This window comes from Sorex fumeus, unplaced genomic scaffold (assembly GCF_029834395.1).
Source record: "Sorex fumeus unplaced genomic scaffold, SorFum_2.1 ptg000044l, whole genome shotgun sequence".
NCBI lineage: Eukaryota > Metazoa > Chordata > Mammalia > Eulipotyphla > Soricidae > Sorex > Sorex fumeus.
The window spans coordinates 34,607,989-34,626,750 of record NW_026606101.1 but is presented as its reverse complement, the minus strand read 5'-3'; the positions used below and the strand labels follow the sequence as shown (position 1 = coordinate 34,626,750).

Here is an 18,762-nt window from a genome sequence, read left to right as displayed (position 1 = left end):
CAAACCAAGCTGTGGGACTCAGCAGAAGCAAGGGAAATCCAATACACCATTTACAAACAACTCTTATGATCTGTTTAATCAATTGAAAATGCCACCACAGGGCCACTTACCTATTAGCTAATCTTGCTGGCTCTCTGTTGGGTCGTTTACACTGTCAACCTGGCTATTCATTTCAACTGTAATCAGAAAGTAAAATAAAAATGGTTAAATATTAATAAACAGAAATATCATAACTGCCTATGATTTAATATGCTTCTATTTTACACCTATTTTTAGTTTGTTGGCTATTTGGTTGTTGAGTTTTACTGGGAGAGGTAGACAGGACATGATTCTTCCTTGAAAAGAAGCTGAGTTGTTATTCTATATCATATTGGGGGGCTGACATTTGGGAGTATCTATTACCATCCTTAGGTAAATTCAGAAGTTTTAATAGATGTCTAAAAGATAAGACAACAAAGCAAACAGATCAGGGACATGCAGAAGTAAGCAGTTCCTGAAGTGACAATGTCAACAGGCCTCAAAGGTTTGCTATGGTGGAGTTCATGCCCAATTCAATCTGTTACTCAGTGGCTGAATAAATAACAGTATTCCTACATAAAAAAAAAAGGTTTGCTATGTTCTCAATTTTGAGATTCAGAACAGATGTAGTAAACTTATTGAGTGAAGTGGCAGTTGACACCATGAAATAGAAAGACAAATATCTAACTAACCAGATCACATAGTAATAATAAAAGGTGTGCTAAAGTAATTTACTATGCAAGCCTCTTCATAAAAATAGAATGCATAATTATTACCACTTCCCACAAATTGCCAGGGAAGACATAGCAGTCAGTCAGAAAATTTTCAAGGGTCAGAAGGTTTAAATACTGATGTCTTAATTTTTTAATTTTTTTTCAATAATTTTTGTCTTTTATTTTTTAAAATTTTTTTGTAGGAGTATTGCTATTTATTCAGCCACTGATTAGCTGATTGAATTGGGCATGAACTCCACCTTAATTTTTTATTTTTGTATTTATTTATTGAATCACTGTGGGAAAAGTTACTAAGCTTTCAGGTTTAAGTCTCGGTCATACAATGATCAAACACCTTTCCCTTCAGCAGTACTCATTTTTCACCACCAAGAACCCCAGTATACCCCCCCCTCCCACCCCTCCAAATGCCTGTGAGGCAGATGATTTCTACTTAACTCTTCTCTAGATTGATTAAATTCATTATTTCAACAAAAGATGCACCATTATTGTTTAGAATTTCCCCCCAAACAATCAGAATTACTGAAAAGGCATTGTGAAATATTTTGTTTTCTATAGCTGGTTATGAGAATCATATAATGTCACACAGCCATGATTTTGGATTTCTGCAAAGAGCCAAATAATTACGATAGGTTTCTGTGTGTCTGGTGTTATGACTGTGCCAGAGAGCCGCTCGTGGGGGGTCACTCGTGACCTCAGTAGGGCATGAAGGATGTGCCGGTACCGCCCCCCCTTCCCATGAGACTGCAGTTGCCCCATCACCGTCGGCTCATACCTGGCTTTCCTATAAGCTCTGAGGTGGCGGTCACCTTGCTGCCAGGGGGGAAACGTGGAAAGGAGCAACACATTTTCCCTCCTGGGGAGGCATGGCGGTGTAGTTTAATGCATGGTCCATTCAGTTTTCTGCCGCAAGCTTCCGGGCTCTGGATTAAGTCCTTTTGCCTCTGGAGCCATGGCCGTGCCAGAGAGCCGTTTGTGGGGGGCAACTCGTGATCTCAGTAGGATGTGAAGGCCGAGCCGGTACCGGCCCCCTTCCCATGAGACTGCAGTTGCCCCGCTACCACTGGCTCATAGCTGGCCTTCCAATAAGCTCTGAGCTGGTGGCTGCCTTGTATGCAGTTCAGATGCATTTCTGCCAAAAGCCGCTGGGTTTCAAGATTTGTTTCAGAGTCTCCGGTATCATGGCTATTAATGAGCTTGATCAGGAGCCAGAGAGGCCATTTGTAGGTGGCGACTTGGGGTCTCGTTGGGATGGGGAGAAAGAGTCGGCTCCACCCCCATGTGGTGAGGCCCCGTGTGTCTCGTCACTGCAGGCCCAAACCTGACTGTCCAGTGGCCTTTGGAGGATGGCGGTCACCAGGCCGCCAGGGAGAACAGGCCAAGGCACGAAACCTATTCCCACCTGGAGTGGCCCAGCACCAGTAACCTACTGCAGGAACAGGACGCATTTCTGCCCAAAGCCTTTGGGTTCCAAGATTCATTTCTGAGACTCTGGGATCATGCCATTAAGCAGTTCGATCAGGAACCAGAGAGGCCATGCCTCCAATTTTATAGCTGAGCCAGAAGTGATTTGTGGGTGTGTTTCCCGCATACCTAACTTTTGGCTGTTTACTTTCTTGGTAAACTTTGCCCCAAGTTTTTGGGGTCTGGCCAAAGGCACAGCAGAAATTTTGGGGTATCTGAAAGTCTGAAGGCGCCATCAGGCTGCTGATGCACTCACCTCACAGGTACAGATAGACCTGCTGGCGGCACCATACCCCCGAATTTTTTAATTTTTAATTTTATTTTTGTGAAGGCAGTGCTTAGGGTTTACTATAGGCACTGAGCTCAGTGATCTCTCCTGGTGGGCTCAGGAACCACCAAGAATTGAGTCTGGGTTGGCCTTATGCAAGGTGAGTGTTCCACCCATTCTATTATCTCTCTAGTTCCTAAATACTGATTTTTTTAAAAAGCATCAGAACTCAAAAGCCCAAATTATAAACTGAGACAATTAATATACAAATAAACAGTGGTCAGAACACCTAAACTCTAACATCTTTGACTTATAACTGTTGAAACAACCAGTTTGGACTACCAAACCACAACCCTAGCTAGATTTATTCTACATCTCAGATGGCAAAAAATTTGGTCCATGATCACCAGCCTCAATTTATTTTGTCTTTGTGTCCAATGCAGGGAAAGCAAGTGTGTTCCCAAACAAATTACCTGCTTCTACATGGGTCAGTTCATACCTCCCCATGCCAATAATATCTAATCAGAGATCCTTCAAGTTTTCCCTTGCATTAATTATAAAGATTTTTCACTTCCTTGACTGTTCATGAATAGACTAAACACAAGTTGGTCAAACACAATTGTTGATGTCCTTGCTTTGAATACATAACCTCTGTTTATTCTGTTGGTAGTCATTAGCTATTTGAACAAAATCAACAACCTAGATATCTTCCTTTTTTAACAAGAAAACTTGGTAAAAGTCAAATTATTGGAAATGCTATTCTTTACACTCCAAAGAGCCCTGAAAGAGTGAGTAAAAAGAGGCTTGAAAGAGGGAATGAGAGGAAATAGCATCCCTCTCATGGAAGAAGTTTATCACTAGGTCTCTTTTTACTTGCAAACTACCCCACATTTCTAATCATGTGTGAGTCTATTCTAACCCAACTTAAAGTAAACTTGTCAGCTGCAGCAATTCTACTTACATTGAGATAATAATAAGTGTACTTCCTGTTCTGTTCTATGGTTGTTGTTAAGTTTACTGGGATCAGTGAGGGATCAGATAGAATAAAATAATAGGGTATTCCTTTTCCTTTCCTTCTTGCCAGTTCCCAGGTCACTAGTTCCCAAATCTATTTTATAAATGCTACTATAAAGAAGCATTTCATGGTCAAATAAACTAAGGAAAAATTATTATTAGACCAGGCAAGAAGAATATTTAGGGACATACAGGGGTTAACACAACCATGTTTCAATCTCTGACACCATATGTTCTCACTAGTATAGCCTTGGAAGCCCCAGAACACTTCTGGGTGGCCCTGATAATCTCACTTCCAGAAGACCATAGCATTGAGCCACATGACTCTGGTTCTTGGGCTCACTTCTAATCACTTGGGAGGTCACCCAAAGCAAAACAAAAGCCACCAAAAGTTCCTAAATCTTTACTGCTGAGACATAGCAAAGCCTATATGCATACTATGTCCACCAGTGGACTAAAGCTTAGTATTTCCATATGTATTTGTTTTATATATTTATATTTGTAGTAATTTATATTTTATAGTAATCTGGGGCAGACAGTTCTCTCTTGCAGTGCTTGGAGGCGGGGGGGCATCTGGTGGTAGGAACTGTACACAGGACTCTGGAATGTGATCCAGCCCTATGTGCAATCTCCCCAGCCGCTTTCGCATATTTATTTCCTTTCAATTCAATGAACCTGAGTTGGGACTGGTAGTCTTCAGAACATGCTGAAGAATTAGCTTAGAACCTTGTCTATGGTGATACAACCTGGCTAGATAGCACAGGTAGGCTGAACTGAATTATCAATGGCATGCAGTGATTTTTTAATGAATAGATGTAGAGTTTAAATCATTATTCTCCTGGCTAATGCATGTTTTGAGTAAAAAAAAATCAGTTAATGGAGAATGTTGTATAATCAACAGAGGCAATTCAGGGCTACAGTAATCTCAGAGCAGAGCATGATATCTACTACAGAAAACTACTTAAAACCCCCATGTGGGGCAGGAGTGATAGTACAGTGGATAAGGGTTTACCTTGCATGTGGCTGACACAGGTTTGATTCCCCAGGATCACATATGGTACCCCAGTAAGTATATTGCCATCAGTAATTCATGAACAGAGACAGGAGTATCCTCTAAGAGTTGCTGGGTGTGACCCAAAAAGCGAAAAAAAAAAATACCCACCATGTAACATCAAGCATTGGCTGAATTTTTCCCAAGCCAATTCATACTAACTTTTATCATTATCAATTCATACTAACTTTTCCTTTGGCTGAAATGTTCCTCAAATATATACATATACATAATTATATCCAATTATGATTCTTCTAAGCTCCATGGACTCCAGTGGAATGAAATAGTTTTTAAACTATTCATCCTGCATTCATGATTGTGCAGAGACAGGGGTATGTTTATATCCCTGAGAATCAGAGTTACTAGAAGTTTTACAAATAAGAAATGAAAATAGAAAAAAATTTTGTAAATCCACTTCTAAGGTGCGGTTAGAGTCACTCTTGTTTTTGACCAAGCCATCTGTATGATACGGTGAAATGGAGTGATGAAGACCCAAGAACAAACTTAGTCTAAACTCAAGCCAGGGTTTCCCTGAATGCAAAGCTGAGCAGGGATCACATTGGGCAAGAACTTCTTCACAGAAAGAAATGATATTTCTGAGAAGTTCACCAAGAGACTCCAAGCCAGTTAAGCCTTGAAATTGGCCACTGCGGCTTCAGCATTTCCTGGTATGATTAAATTGAGTTCCATGCTGTTCCAAAACAGTATCTTTTTTTTTTCTTTTTGGGTCACAACTGGCGTTGCACAGGGGTTATTCCTGGCTCATGCACTCAGGAATTACACCTGGTGGTGTTCGGGGGACTATATGAGATGCTGGGAATCCAACGGGGGTTGGCCACGTGCAAGGCAAATGCCTTACTGCTATGCTATTGCTCCAGCCCCCAAACAGTATCCTTTTTAAGGGAAAAAAAGACTGTAGCATTGTCCTCCCGTTGTTCATCGATTTGCTCGAGCAGGCCCAGTAACGTCTCTATTGTGAGACTTGTTGTTACTGTGGTTGGCATATTGAATACGTCACTGGTTGCTTGCCAGGCTTTGCTGCGCAGGCGAGATACTCTCGGTAGCTTGCAGGGCTCTCCAAGAGGGGCAGAGGAATCGAACCTGGCTTGGCCAGGCCAGCCGCCTGCAAGGCAAACGCCCTACTGCTGTGCTATCGCTCCAGCACGGAAAAAAAGACTGCCATTTTTTTTTTTCTTTTTAAGTCACATCCATTCGGTGATGCACAGGGGTTACTCCTGGCTCATGCATTCAGAAGTGACTCCTGGCAGTGCTCAGGGATGACTAGGAGTCAAACCCGGATTGGCTGCATGCAAGACAACTGTCCTACCCGCTGTGCTATTGCTCCAGCCCCCAAGACTGACAATTTTACTAGCTCCTAGTAGAATTTTTTAAAACTTTACCTTGATCTAGCTGAATATGTTGATTCAGAGACTAAAGAGCTTTCCTAAATCTAAGTTATATATGCAAAATGTATGAAATTCATAATTTATATGAACTCAAATAGCTCACAGACATACCATCAGGACTTGGAGAATTTTCTGAGTCATCAGAGCCTTCGCTTTTCACAGGGCCTCTGGATGTGTCCTCATCTTGAGCTGAAAGAAAGAAAGAAGATAGTCCTTGATTAATAGGGAATTATAACAGCCTGACTGCCAATTGTTCTGTCACCCTCCATTGCACTCTTAAATTCAAAAATACTCCCGGGATTCAACTTTTTTTTCAGAGAAGGTTAAAGAAAGAAATAGTGGGTTGAATTCCTTGACTACGTCGGTGCTGTCACCTTCTAAATTCTCTTTAATTTGTGAGATAATCACATACATACATATACAATTTCTCAAATTAGAAATCTGGTAGCATGAAGGCAGGGAAACTTGGTTTAATCAGAACAACCTACAATTTAAATTTAAGGAAATTGTGTGTGCATGTATATGTCATTGTACAGTGGTGTGTGTGTGTGTATGTGTGTGTGTGTGTGTGTTTATAGAGCTTAAACTTTGAAGAGCACCAAAAAAAAAAAAGGAAAGGAAGCCTATTTTGCCATAGGCTGCCTGAAATCCGGGAGATTCATTCTCCTGGCAGTGAGGTGTTTTTGGTTTAAACATAAATAAGTGGTCTAGCTGCTTCCCTTGGGGAACCATCTCAAAAGCTGCCATCTTGGATTGCTCAGAATAATCTTCAGTTAATTTTTATTGTTATTATTCTCTTTGCAGAGCTTCAGAAGGTATGACATCCATTTCCTGTAACTGAAGCTGCAAAAACATGCTTTAATATAATAGAAATGGGATTGATTTTTTTTTATTGTGAGAAATTTTCCAGATAGTCAAAAGCACAATAATCTATTCTTAGTTGAATATGCTTTTTGTTTCCATAACATTAAGAGTTGGGACATTTGAAAATACAAGTAAAAATATAGATGAAGTCATGGAGAATATATAATGTTAAAGTATTTATTATTTCTGCACTTTTTAAACAGAAGATTTTCATTAGATGAGTACTTATGGAAACAAAAATAAACAATGTTAAAGTGTTTATTATTTCTGTACCTATTAAACAGAATATTTTCATTATATTATTACTTATTGAACCCAGGATATGTGAAAATTGCTGTGCTTTTTGGTGAGGATGAAGTTAAGCAAAGATCATTGATAATCTCTTCAAAGAGTTATATGAAAAATGGTAAAGATCCCATTTACAATCTCTTCAAAAAAGGTATCTTCAAATATTGAACTTGTCTCAGTACTGATTTACTAAAGCTGACAAGAAGTTTAACTCAGGAACCATGGTGACTACAGTAAAAACACTGTATTGCACATTTTAAAGTTTCAAAAATAGTAGATCTTAAAATTCCTCATCATCACAAGAATATAAAAGTAACTATGGCTGATAGTATATTAACTATATTTATTATGGTCACGGTCACGGTCCTCCCATTGTTCATCGATTTGCTTGAGCGGGCCCAGTAACGTCTCCATCATGAGACTTGTTGTTACTGTGTTTGGCATATCGAATATGTCACGGGTAACTTGCAAGGCTCTGCCATGCGGGCGAGATATTCTCATCATTTTTAATATTGAATAACTATGTCATATACATAAATGTATTAAAAAGGCTGACATTTGTTTCTCAATATAAAGTTTTAAACAAGGCATTTATTCAAGTGAGTCATAAGAAATAAAAGACCAAACAATCTAGTTATAAAGGAATGAAATAGTGATTAGGGACCTTATAAAAGTCTAGGATAAAATGGAGTAACTATGGATTAATTTGAAAGTAAGACTTATACCTCAAAGGTGATCAGTTCTAAACCTGGTGGCTGAATAGTGATATGTCTGAACATTTAACACAAGCATCGTGAGGGAAAATAAATGACCCTATTTTATATTTTAAGTCTGATAAACATGGTCATTTGATTTATTTATCTTTTTATTTATTTGCTTTTTTGGGTACACACCTGGCGATGCAGAGGGATTACTCCTGGCTCATGCACTCAGAAATTACTCCTGGTAAATGCCTTACCTGCTGTGCTATCTCTCCAGCCACAATGGTCATTTTAGAAGAGATGCCTAATAAACGTTTGCCCCAGTAATGAGGAAAAAATATTATGAATTAGACTCAGGGATATTTGAGGTGTTAATAAAGAAAGAACTGGTAATAAGAGACTAGATGAGAGAAGTGATTTAAAGGATAAAACAAGAGTGAAAATAAAAGTTAAGCCCCTCAACAACAAAATAAAAATAACTGAGACATGTGTATGCATGTCTGAATGTGTTATGGGAAAGAGGGAGAGCAATGATAGACATTTGTTACTCTGGCGTGCATGTGAAATGGTATTATCCAATGGATACTCCCCTGCGAGTCAATGCAGCTGAGTGTCCAGAGAAATGAGTCCATTTCACACTGACAACAGAGTTTGGTGAAAATAAAAATTGCCTGTATAGCATATTTATTCCAGTTTGCTCGATTTCCCCCATGTTGATTGCTGCTGCCTGAAACACAAACAGGAGGTACATTTCAGGGTTCCTAGTGGGAGATAAAAGATGCTGAAATAGAAATATCTAGGACATTCAGTACTTTTTCATTTTCAATTACCAACTGCAACTGTCTTCCTCAAGGCCTTGATTATGGTAACCTTTTGTAGGTCAGTTGCATTATATAAAAATTACTAAATGAAGCATGCTTCATTACAAAGAAGAGAGAAGCATATCGAATGAAGCTATTGAATTTTTTTTATTGAATCAATGTGAGATACACTTACAAAACTTTCATATTTGAGTTTCATTCATACAATGATCAAACACCCATCCCTCCACCAGTGTATATTGTCCACCACCAATGTCCCCAGTATCCATCCCCTCTACCTGGTCATACCTCGTCCCCTGCCTCTATGGCAGACAATTCCCTCTTTCTCTCTAGTTATGGGTCTCTTTCTCTCTACTCATGGGTATTATGGTTTGAAATACAGAAAATGAAAAGCCATCAGGTTTGGTCCTTTACTTTCAACACACATCTCCCATCTTGAGCAAAGACAAATAAAATCAGATGTTGGAGGAGCCATGTTTGCTATTTTGAGATATGGGAGACAATAAAGTCTATACAGCAGACAGACTACAAGTAAAATAAATACATAGAATTATAAAATAAATAATAATAATAAAATGCTATGCTTCATAGAGTTTATTGGTGTGTGTCATGATAGGAATAGACAGCAGGGCCTGCCTGGGTTCAGTTAAAGCAGGGTCAGTACAAAGCAAGCAATCTCAAACCACCTTGAAAACCACCATGAGGTTACCTATTATAACATATTCCAAGTTATTATTAAAAAAATGTACTAGATTAGGCAATTGGGTCAAATGTTTGCTTTCTGCCAGAAGAGTCAATTTTATTTTTCCTCAACAATGAGGAGTAACCTAAGTGTTGTTTGAACCAACCAGGTATTAGCAGAAAAGAGTGAGAGGCCTGAAATGCATTTGAAGAGCGAGATTTTACCTCTTGTTCTCCTGCCTCTTCCCTCAAGAAGAACATACTTTAAGGAGCAGCTGCTCTAAGCAGTTATATTTAACTCACAGCCTGACATCCTTCCTGAACCAGACTAAGGGCTCTCATACTCACAAACCAAAGAATAGGTAATTATTATTCTAAGCTCTTGAATTTAAGGATGGTTCTTTGTGCAGCATTATTGTGGCAACAACTAGCACAATATAGCTTTAATTTAATTTGCCTTGACATTGTTTGTTAATCTTATCCCCCGGCAATTATAATATTATGGACTTGCATTATGGCTAATTTTTTAGCACACTGCAATAAATTTGTCTATTTCTATAGCATGTAAAATCATCTGAGAACTACAAACAGTGCCTGTATGATCCTTTGAGCATCATTGAGTTAATATAATATGTAGATGCACTATCTCTTATCTCTTAATAGGCCAAATCTGTTCACTTCATAACTGTACTAAAATAGAAGAAAACTGGTCTTAGAGTATAGGGCATTTGTCACATACATTTAACATCTAATCTCCAATATAAGAATGCTATTATTCCACATGCACAGACATCAATTTAAGTTCTTTTTAAAGTTACTGACTGTTAAGAAGATGAGCTCATTAGACCTTACCTTAACCTCTGACTGACAAGTCATTTATAGGTATAGAATCTCAGCACAATTAAGTGAAAGGAGATCAAAGATCAAATTTTTGAGGAAGAACAGTGTCGATGACAATATAAGACTTGAAGGGACATTTAGTCCTTGTGGTACACAGTGTTGTAAAGATATTTTCCCTTGAAATGCTTTTTAAGAGTCAATTCACCAATACAATTTAAAATGATCTTCTCAATGGTATGGTTTTAATAGTCGTACATTAACTATATTTAATCTCAAAAGGAATCTGCTAGTTGGTAACAGAATGATATTACTTATTCTTACAGCAGTTTTGAGTAGTGTCCAGATTTTATATCTAAGTGTTTTGTGAAAATATACAAGGATACTAGGAGTAAACACTCATTTCTGAAAAAACTCACTCAAAGTAAAGGCAGAGAAAACAAATTATGTAGCAGTTAGCACAGATACACTACCTACTCTCCCAACAACAAAGACCATGAAACAAATCACAAAGCCAGTCTCTAGAAATTAATTTTCTGCAATGAAAATGCTTTTTAAATCTTTTTTAGGGTTTTTTTTTGGGGGGAGAGGGTAACTTTCTTTTCTTTTATTCATAATAGTTTCTCAGCCCTAGGACTCCCAATTTTCTGCCCACTTTTCTCAGAAGTGTCATGACTAGTGAGAGGAGATGGACTGTAACTCTGTAGAGCTAGGTAGAAGTAGCTTCAACTTCCAGCTCCAGCATTTTTATTTGCGTGATCTGCAATTCATGCTCATGTCAAAGTCTGAGTGTGGCCTTTTATAGATGAAGGTAATTATATCTCTCATAATATTTAAGATCAAAATCTAATAAATAACTACAAAAATGCTTGGTTAAAATTTTTTTACTGATACAGTTCAATATCCAATCTAGATATATTTTGATCACTGAAATTTAATATTAAAACTTGACTTTGGTAAAGGTAAAGGTAAAGGCCCTCCCGTTGATCGTCGATTTGCTCGGGCGGGCCCAGTAATGTCTCCATTGGAGACTTTGTTGTTACTGTGTCTGGCATATCCAATACTCTCGGTAGCTTGCCGGGCTCTCCGAGAGGGGCGGAGGAATCGAACTCGGGTTGGCCATGTTGGCCGCTTGTAAGGCAAACGCCCTACCCGCTGTGCTATCGCTCCAGCGTAATGCCATTATAATACTGATAATTTATTTTATTTCTTTAATCTCATATCATTTATTCCTTCTTTCATTCAGCATATATATATTGAATCCCTGATAAGTATACGTGAAACTTAATGAAAATAATTGGAGTCTGGTTTAGATGGATTAAATTGCAGAGGAGAAAGCACTTTTGCTATTCAGCAGAATGTTCTTCTTTTATTACTTCTTCTTGTCCATAATTAGCTTTTCTTACATTCAAGATGAAGAACAGTTAAATATAAAAATAAAATGCCACACATTTCTCTCCTCCTGGCTTTGAAATAAGACTCATTATTTTCAATTTGCTAAAGGTAAATTGGTCCAGAATCTTCTTTAAAAAATAAAATTTCAGATATAAATTTTATTAACATGTGTCTAGTTTTCTTTCAGTCTTTATGGTTTTGGTCGGTAATTGGCTATTTTAATTAATAACTGCCAGCTATAAATTATTTTTATCAAAAGCTAATTATAAAATTCTTTAATCACAGACACTTAAGTCAAATGTGGCACTTTAAAAGACATTTCCAATTTCTGTCTTATAATGGCAGGTAGAGCATCTGAATTCTTTTCTCCTGTCCTTCTCCCCTTCATTTTTGCATACACCCCTCTGTACCCTTCCTCCCTCTCTTCCACTCCCAGTCCCTCCCTCATCACTACTTACAGTGTGAGAGGTGTGGCACTAGTACATTAAAGGTTTTGTCTCGTGGTATCTGTGATATCTCGTGGTATCTTGCTCATACGGAAACTACCTAGAACAAACATGTTCTTTATGGGAAGTAAAGAGAACAGAACATTTATCATAATAGCTATCTAGATTCCTCAGAAAGTGTGTCCCAGGCTCAGCCTCTGTTTGCACGGTTTCCTCTAGTGGTTTGGGGGACAACACAATTATTGGGGTTTGGGAGGTTCTTTTATTTCAATGTGAAACTCAATTTTGAGAGAGAGAGAGACAGAGACAGAGACAGAGACAGAGAGACAGACAGAGACAGAGACAGAGACAGAGACAGAGACAGAGAAGGAGAAATTGTTTTTCTTTTATTGATATGTTCTCTGTTCTCTCCCACACGTTTATACCAGAAGGTAATGAACCCTCTGTGCATCCTGCACAGACCTTCAGGGAGCCAAGCAGACCCTTTAAAGAGCTTTCACCTGAGGCTGTTGAGTGCTTCCTTTTCTGCTTTCTACTCACTTCAAAGATTTATTTAGTTTCTTTGTGTTTTATTTTGTAAAGCTATGATTTTTGCTAAGGGTAATTAGCTCTAGGCATTGGTTACCTCTCTCTTTCCTCTTTCAGTTTGTTCCTAACAGGAGACAGTGAAATGGAGAGTTTAAATACATTTTTCTTGTTCACTGGAAAAAGGAAGAATTAAAGGCTTTGCTGATGATGTCATTCCTTTGTGGAAATTTCCTAGTACTAGTTTTTTTTTCCATTTGCATAAGAATATGATAGCTAGTAAAACCCTATTCAGTATTAGTTCTGAGCCTGGATTGTTAGGAGGTAGGATGAGGTGACTCCCGGTTCCTGGCCCTGTCTCTAGAACTATATTTTTCTCTTGCTGTCTACCGGTCCATTCTGCTGTCTGTGTACTACAATGATATTTGCTTATTTTACTTATCTGCTTTAATTTTGCTAAGTTTTGGCAACAGTAAGTTTTGAAATCTGACTTTACACCTCCATCACCATTTAAAATTCAATGGGGTTGGAGCGATAACACAGTGGGTAGGGTATTTGCTTTGCATGCGGCTGACCCAGGTTCAATTCCCAGCATCCCATATGGTCCCCTGAGCACTGCTAGGAGTGATTCCTGAGTGGAGAGCCAGGAGTCACCCCTGTGCATCGCCGGGTGTGACCCAAAAAGCAAAAACAAAACAAAAATTCAATACCAAGTGCACAGAATACTTTGATTTTGTTGCTGAGAATTCCCTACACATACCTAGCCTTTGCTAGCAGTTAGTTTTAGCAATATTTATGAAATGGTAGTTTGATATTATGGAATGACTATTTGTGTCCCCATAGAATTTTTACGGTGAAGTTTTAATGCCCAGTGTGACTAGAGATAGGATACAATGAGCTAATTATGGACATAATGAAAGTTTGATGAGAAAAGTGAGAGTTAAGCATTTCTCATCCTCTGCCAAGTGAAGACACATATGGGAAGGATGGCATCCATAGATCAGAAAGAACATTCTTACCAGAAACCAAACAGGCCGACACTTTGATCTTATGGGAGCATAATTTTTTTCTGCTTAAGCCTTCCCATAGAGAGTTATTGTTCTGGAATCCTGAGTAGGCCGAAATACATGATTCATCATTAGTTCATGATAGTTTTGAACAAATTTATAAAGGCAAATCATTTGACACTAATTTAATCTTTTTGTTTTCAAATAGTCCCAATCTTATAGCTACTATTTGGCAACTCTACATCTCCATCATTTGAACAAACATTAGCGCTAGACACACACCCTAATTTCCCTCTTCAAAATCAAATAGATGACTAAACTGACAGAATAAACCCTGTGGAAAACTGGTGCATTTTTGCAGAATCCCCTTTCCATGCATCATAACTCTTTATGCTTCAGTTGAGGGTATTCTATCCTTATCAAAATCAAAAGCTGAATTTAGTAGGAGATAAAAGACAGTGATTGGGTGGGAATAAGACACTGTAATATATAAATTCTTTTCTGTTTAGATGATGTTCTTAAGAAAAATATTTTTTAAAAGTTCATCAAATATTCCACTTTCTAGCAAGTGTTATAAAATAAACTAATACATGGATGCTTCAGAAAATTAAATAAATGGATGCTTCATGGTCTCAGGTGGGGAAAGGGAGAAAGACTCAATCACCCAGAAATAAAGTGATTGGGTATGTGTATGAACTAAGATTTTTGAAGCATTTAGGAATGTTTCACCTTTACTAAGGGGATGAAAAAATATCTTAGAGGACTAAAAGATGATACTAAGCAGTAGGTGGAATGATAAGTTTGTTTCCAAAGTTTTTTCCCATTGCCAAAGATTTTGATGGGCAGTTTCCTAAACATTTGGAAGATTTTATATTCAACATGTCTAACTAGACCCTGTTATTGCTCCATCTATTTTGGAAGGTTGTGTTTTCCCAGATTACCAGATTTTGTTGAGGAATTTTTCTTCTATTAGGTACAGCAGCAATGTTGGTTTACAGTTTCATACTTTAAATCTTGTAAGGTATGGGGATAAGGATAATGTTAGCCATGTAAAATGTTTTGGGAATTTTTCTCCCTCTTTGAATTTTTTAAAAAAGCATTTGAGCTGGGATATGGTGCTGCCAGCAGGTCAATCTCCACCTGTGAGGCGAGTGCATCAGCAGCCTGATGGTGCCTTCAGACTTCTAGATACCCCCAAATTGCTGCTTTGTCTTTGGCCATATCCGAGAAACTTGGGGCCAAGTTTACCAAGAAAGTAAATGGCCAAAATTAGGTATGTGGGAGACAAACCCACAAATTTGTGAGGTAAGATCCTTCTAGGACACTGGACTTGTTTTGTAAGTTAATAGTGCCTTTCTCCTCTCCTTGTGTCTTTTGAATAGTTTACTTTAAAGCAATGTCCTTTTTGTATAGATACAGGAAGACAGTAATACTATGTTTTTGTAACTTGGGATTTAATTGTCTTTGAATATTCCCTTCCGGGCATCTGTTTTCTCGACTTAAGCCTCAGTTGCCCTTAGTTCCTAACACCCCCAAAGCAGGGTCCTGATGAGGAATTGAATGGACCCAGGGCAAGCTGTGAGCTACCCTGTCATCGAAATGGGCCAGGCCAAAGTGCCACGATACTCAACTACAAGTTAAGAGATTGATCATATACAAATGCTGTCATGATTCAAAAGTAATGATGAGACTAGGACCCTGCTAGGGATAGGAAAGAATAATCTGGCCTGAGCACTATAGTCTGAGATTGAGATGACTCCAGGAGGAACAATTCTATAAGCTTAATGTATCTCTTACTATGTCCATACAAAATGATTAATATTATGAATGCTTATATGTTTGTTGGGCAAGGAGAGGGGAAACACACCCTTAGGATTCCACTCTTGGGTGGGTCATCCTACTAAATCTGTCCTAAAAGTGGCTTTCCCTGAGGGAAAGAACTTTATCCCTATTGATTGTGACCACACCTATACCTATATGTAAGCACCAAACCCTCATGCTTTGGGATTTTACTAGACTGTAAGAGGGGGCTGGGGTATACAGATTCCAGAGTCAGGAGGAGAAGGAGAATGAGTGAGGCAGAAGGAGAATTAATTAATTAATTAAGTAGCATAGGGGAGGAAGAAGCAGGAGGAGAATCAGAGGAGAATGGAGATGGGACTGGAATAAACTGCAACTGACACCAACCAGCCTGGCCCTTGTTACCTTCTTTCACCTGCCCATCGCCATTGACCTCCCCAGGGTGGGGGAAGCGGTGTGAGACTACTGAACATGGGCGGTAGGGTGAGATAGAACACCACTGCAGCTCTTTTGTGTTTATATAGGAACCCAGCGGCTTTTGACAGAAATGCATCTGGTTCCCTCAGTAGGTTACTGGCACTGGGCCACCCCAGGTGGGAATAGATTTTGTGCCCTGGTCTGTTCCCTCTGGGGACTCAGTGGCCGCCATCCTCCAGAAACCATTGGACAGTCAGGTTTGGGTCTGCAGTGACAAGACACATGGGGCCTCACGGGATGGGGTGGAGCTGGCCCTTTTCTCCTCAACCCAACGAGACCCTGAGTCTGTCCATGAACAATTTCTCTGGCTCCTGATCAAGCTGCTTAATGGCCATGATTCAAGAGACTCAGGAACAAATCTCAGAACCCAGTAGGTTTTGGCAGAAATCACTCCAGATATATTTATTTATTTATTTATTTATTTATTTTAGTGAAGCAAATTAGCTGGTGATACATGCTGTTTGCTTCCTGAGGGGAAAAATGAAGTTAGGAGAGGGGAAAAAGTCGGTCTTCCTTGTTTTTTTTTTTTTTTACCTTTTTTTTTTTATTAGTGAGACATCATGAGATACAGTTGTAGACTTACAAATATTTGTGCTTGGGTTTCAATTATACAATGATCAAGTGATCAAGTACCCATCCCTCCACTAGTTCCCATTCTCCACCACCAATGATCCTATTATCCCTTCCACCTCCCATCCCCCCCATCCCACCCTGCCTCTGTGGCAGTGCATTCCCTTTGTTCTCTCTCTCTTATTGGGTGTTGTGGTTTGCAAAAAAGGTAATGGGTGAAAATCATGTTTAGTCTATAGTCTACTTCCAGCATGCTTCTCCCATCCTGGGTAGATTCTCCCAACACCCTTTATTTGGTGCTCCCTTCTCTATCTGAGCTCCCTTTTACCCTAGGATGTGTGGCTGGCCTACGAGCCATGGAGTAAAATTCCTGGTACTAATCTCGGCCATTCTTGGGTATTAGTCTCCTATTTTGTTACTTTATGTTCCCCAGATGAATACAATCTTTCTATGTCTATCCCTTTCTTTCTGAGTCATTTTGCTTAACATGATACTTTCCATGTAGTACCACTTCTATGTAAATTTCATGACTTCATCTTTTCTAACACCTACATAGTACTCCATTGTGTAAATGTACCAAAGTTTCTTTAACCAGTGGTCTCTTCTCCCTCTCAGGTTTTTTCCACATTCTGGCTATTGTAAAGAGTGCTGTAATGAACAAACAATTGCAGATGTCACTTCGACTATACTTTTTTGCCTCTCTGGGATATATTCCCAGGAGAATCACTCCAGATTTAATTGTTAAAATTTCAGAATTCCAAAATTGCGCAGCCACTACTGTGGTCCCTCAACATCATATGTTATTTATAATAGAACTAGAAATTGAAAATGCAATAGAAAACAAATTGAAAACAAATAGAAAGCAACAGAAAACAAACCGTCTATGGTGGCCTTTTCAGCAGATCTGAGCATTGGGGTAAAATCCCAAATAATAATGGTGGGTCTGGTGTTGAAATATTGAAAGTAATCATAGTAGAAAGAGTAATGTGGAAATAATCTGCCCCAAAGGTAGGGGGGCTATGGTATGGGGGATGTATACTGGGGTTTTTGGTGGTAGAGAATGGGCACTGGTGAAGGGACGGGTGTTTCATCATTGTATGATCGAGACTAAAACTTGAAAACTTTGTAACTGTTCTCACGCCCATTCAATAAATAAATTTATGAAAAGGGGGAAAAAGCCAGGTTGTGGGGTGGGTGAGAGCCCTCCCCACCCCAAGTGACCCAGCCCCGGCAGCCGACCTCCACTGCCCAACCACCGCCACGCTCCAGGACACTTTCCCAACTGCACAACACATTATAAGACACTTCCTACCACTTTATGCCTCTTGGAGAGCCCAGCAAGCTACCGAGAGTATCTCGCCCACACGGGCAGAGTCTGGCAAGCTCCCCATAGTGTATTCGATATCCCAAATATAGTAAGGACAATAGGTGTCATTCTCCTGACCCTGAAAAAAGCATTGGGAAAAGATGATTAAGAAGAGGCTGCTAAAATCTCAGGGCTGGGAGGAATAGAGACATTACTGGTGCCCGCTCGAGTAATTTGACGAGCAATGGGATGATAGTGATAATAATAGTGAAGGTGGAGTTCATGCCCAATTCAATCAGCCTAACGGCTGAATATATAGCAATACTCCTATATTTTAAACAAAAAGCATTTGAAAAGGGGACAGAGACATAGTACAGGAGTTATAGTGTTTGCCAGGTATGCGCCAATCTCACTTCAAATTCCTAATTCTTTACATGGTCCCGCTAAGCACTGCCAGGACTCACCCAGCAGAGAGAAGGGTAAATAACATATCTTTTGTGAAACTTTGTAGCATGCACAAGTGAAATCATCTTGCCCTGGACTTTTGTTTTTTAAATTCTTAGGGAGACTATTATTTTTTTATTTCCTTGGCAAGGCTCTAGAATCAAAGCAGTTAGAACCACATACAAGGCAAGCATCCTGCCCTCTGTATTATCATTCTGGTCCCATATTTGTCTAATTAATTTTTCCCTTTCCTCTCCTTCTCCCACAGCAAATCTTAGTACATGTGAAGACACTAGAAATCTGTATCTAAATACTTACAAGTCTGGAACTCTAAACCACTGTGCTCTTTCTCCAAGTGTCCTTAGGGTGACTTTTGTTTCCTGCTTTGATTTATAAAGTTTTGAATGACCTGATCAAGTTGCCCATTTCTTCCTTGATCAGTCCTGGAATACTGTATATTTTAAATGTTCGTACATATTTTTGAGACTCTATAGTTTGTAAAATATGCATTGTCATAGAAGTCTCTTACAATCTTTTCCATCTCTATAATATCTGTTATAATTTTGCTCTTTCATAGCATCTTTCTCTTCATAGCATCTTTCTCTTTTTTGGGTAATAGTGGTGGCTGGACCACACCTGGCTGTGCTC

The 18,762-nt window shown here is 39.0% G+C and overlaps 1 protein-coding gene across 2 annotated transcripts in view; it reads right to left on the bottom strand.

Annotated features, from left to right (window-relative positions):
- MACROD2 (mono-ADP ribosylhydrolase 2) overlaps positions 1–18,762 on the bottom strand; it is a 2,391,823-nt gene that overhangs the window by 11,073 nt on the left and 2,361,988 nt on the right. For both annotated transcript variants that reach the window (XM_056121300.1, XM_056121301.1), the window contains exons 17-18: positions 6,064–6,141; positions 111–176 (exon numbers count right to left, since the gene is read on the bottom strand). In XM_056121300.1, coding sequence (XP_055977275.1) covers positions 118–176; positions 6,064–6,141 — 137 coding nt within the window. In that variant the 3' untranslated portion in view covers positions 111–117. The remainder of the gene's footprint in view (positions 1–110; positions 177–6,063; positions 6,142–18,762) is intronic.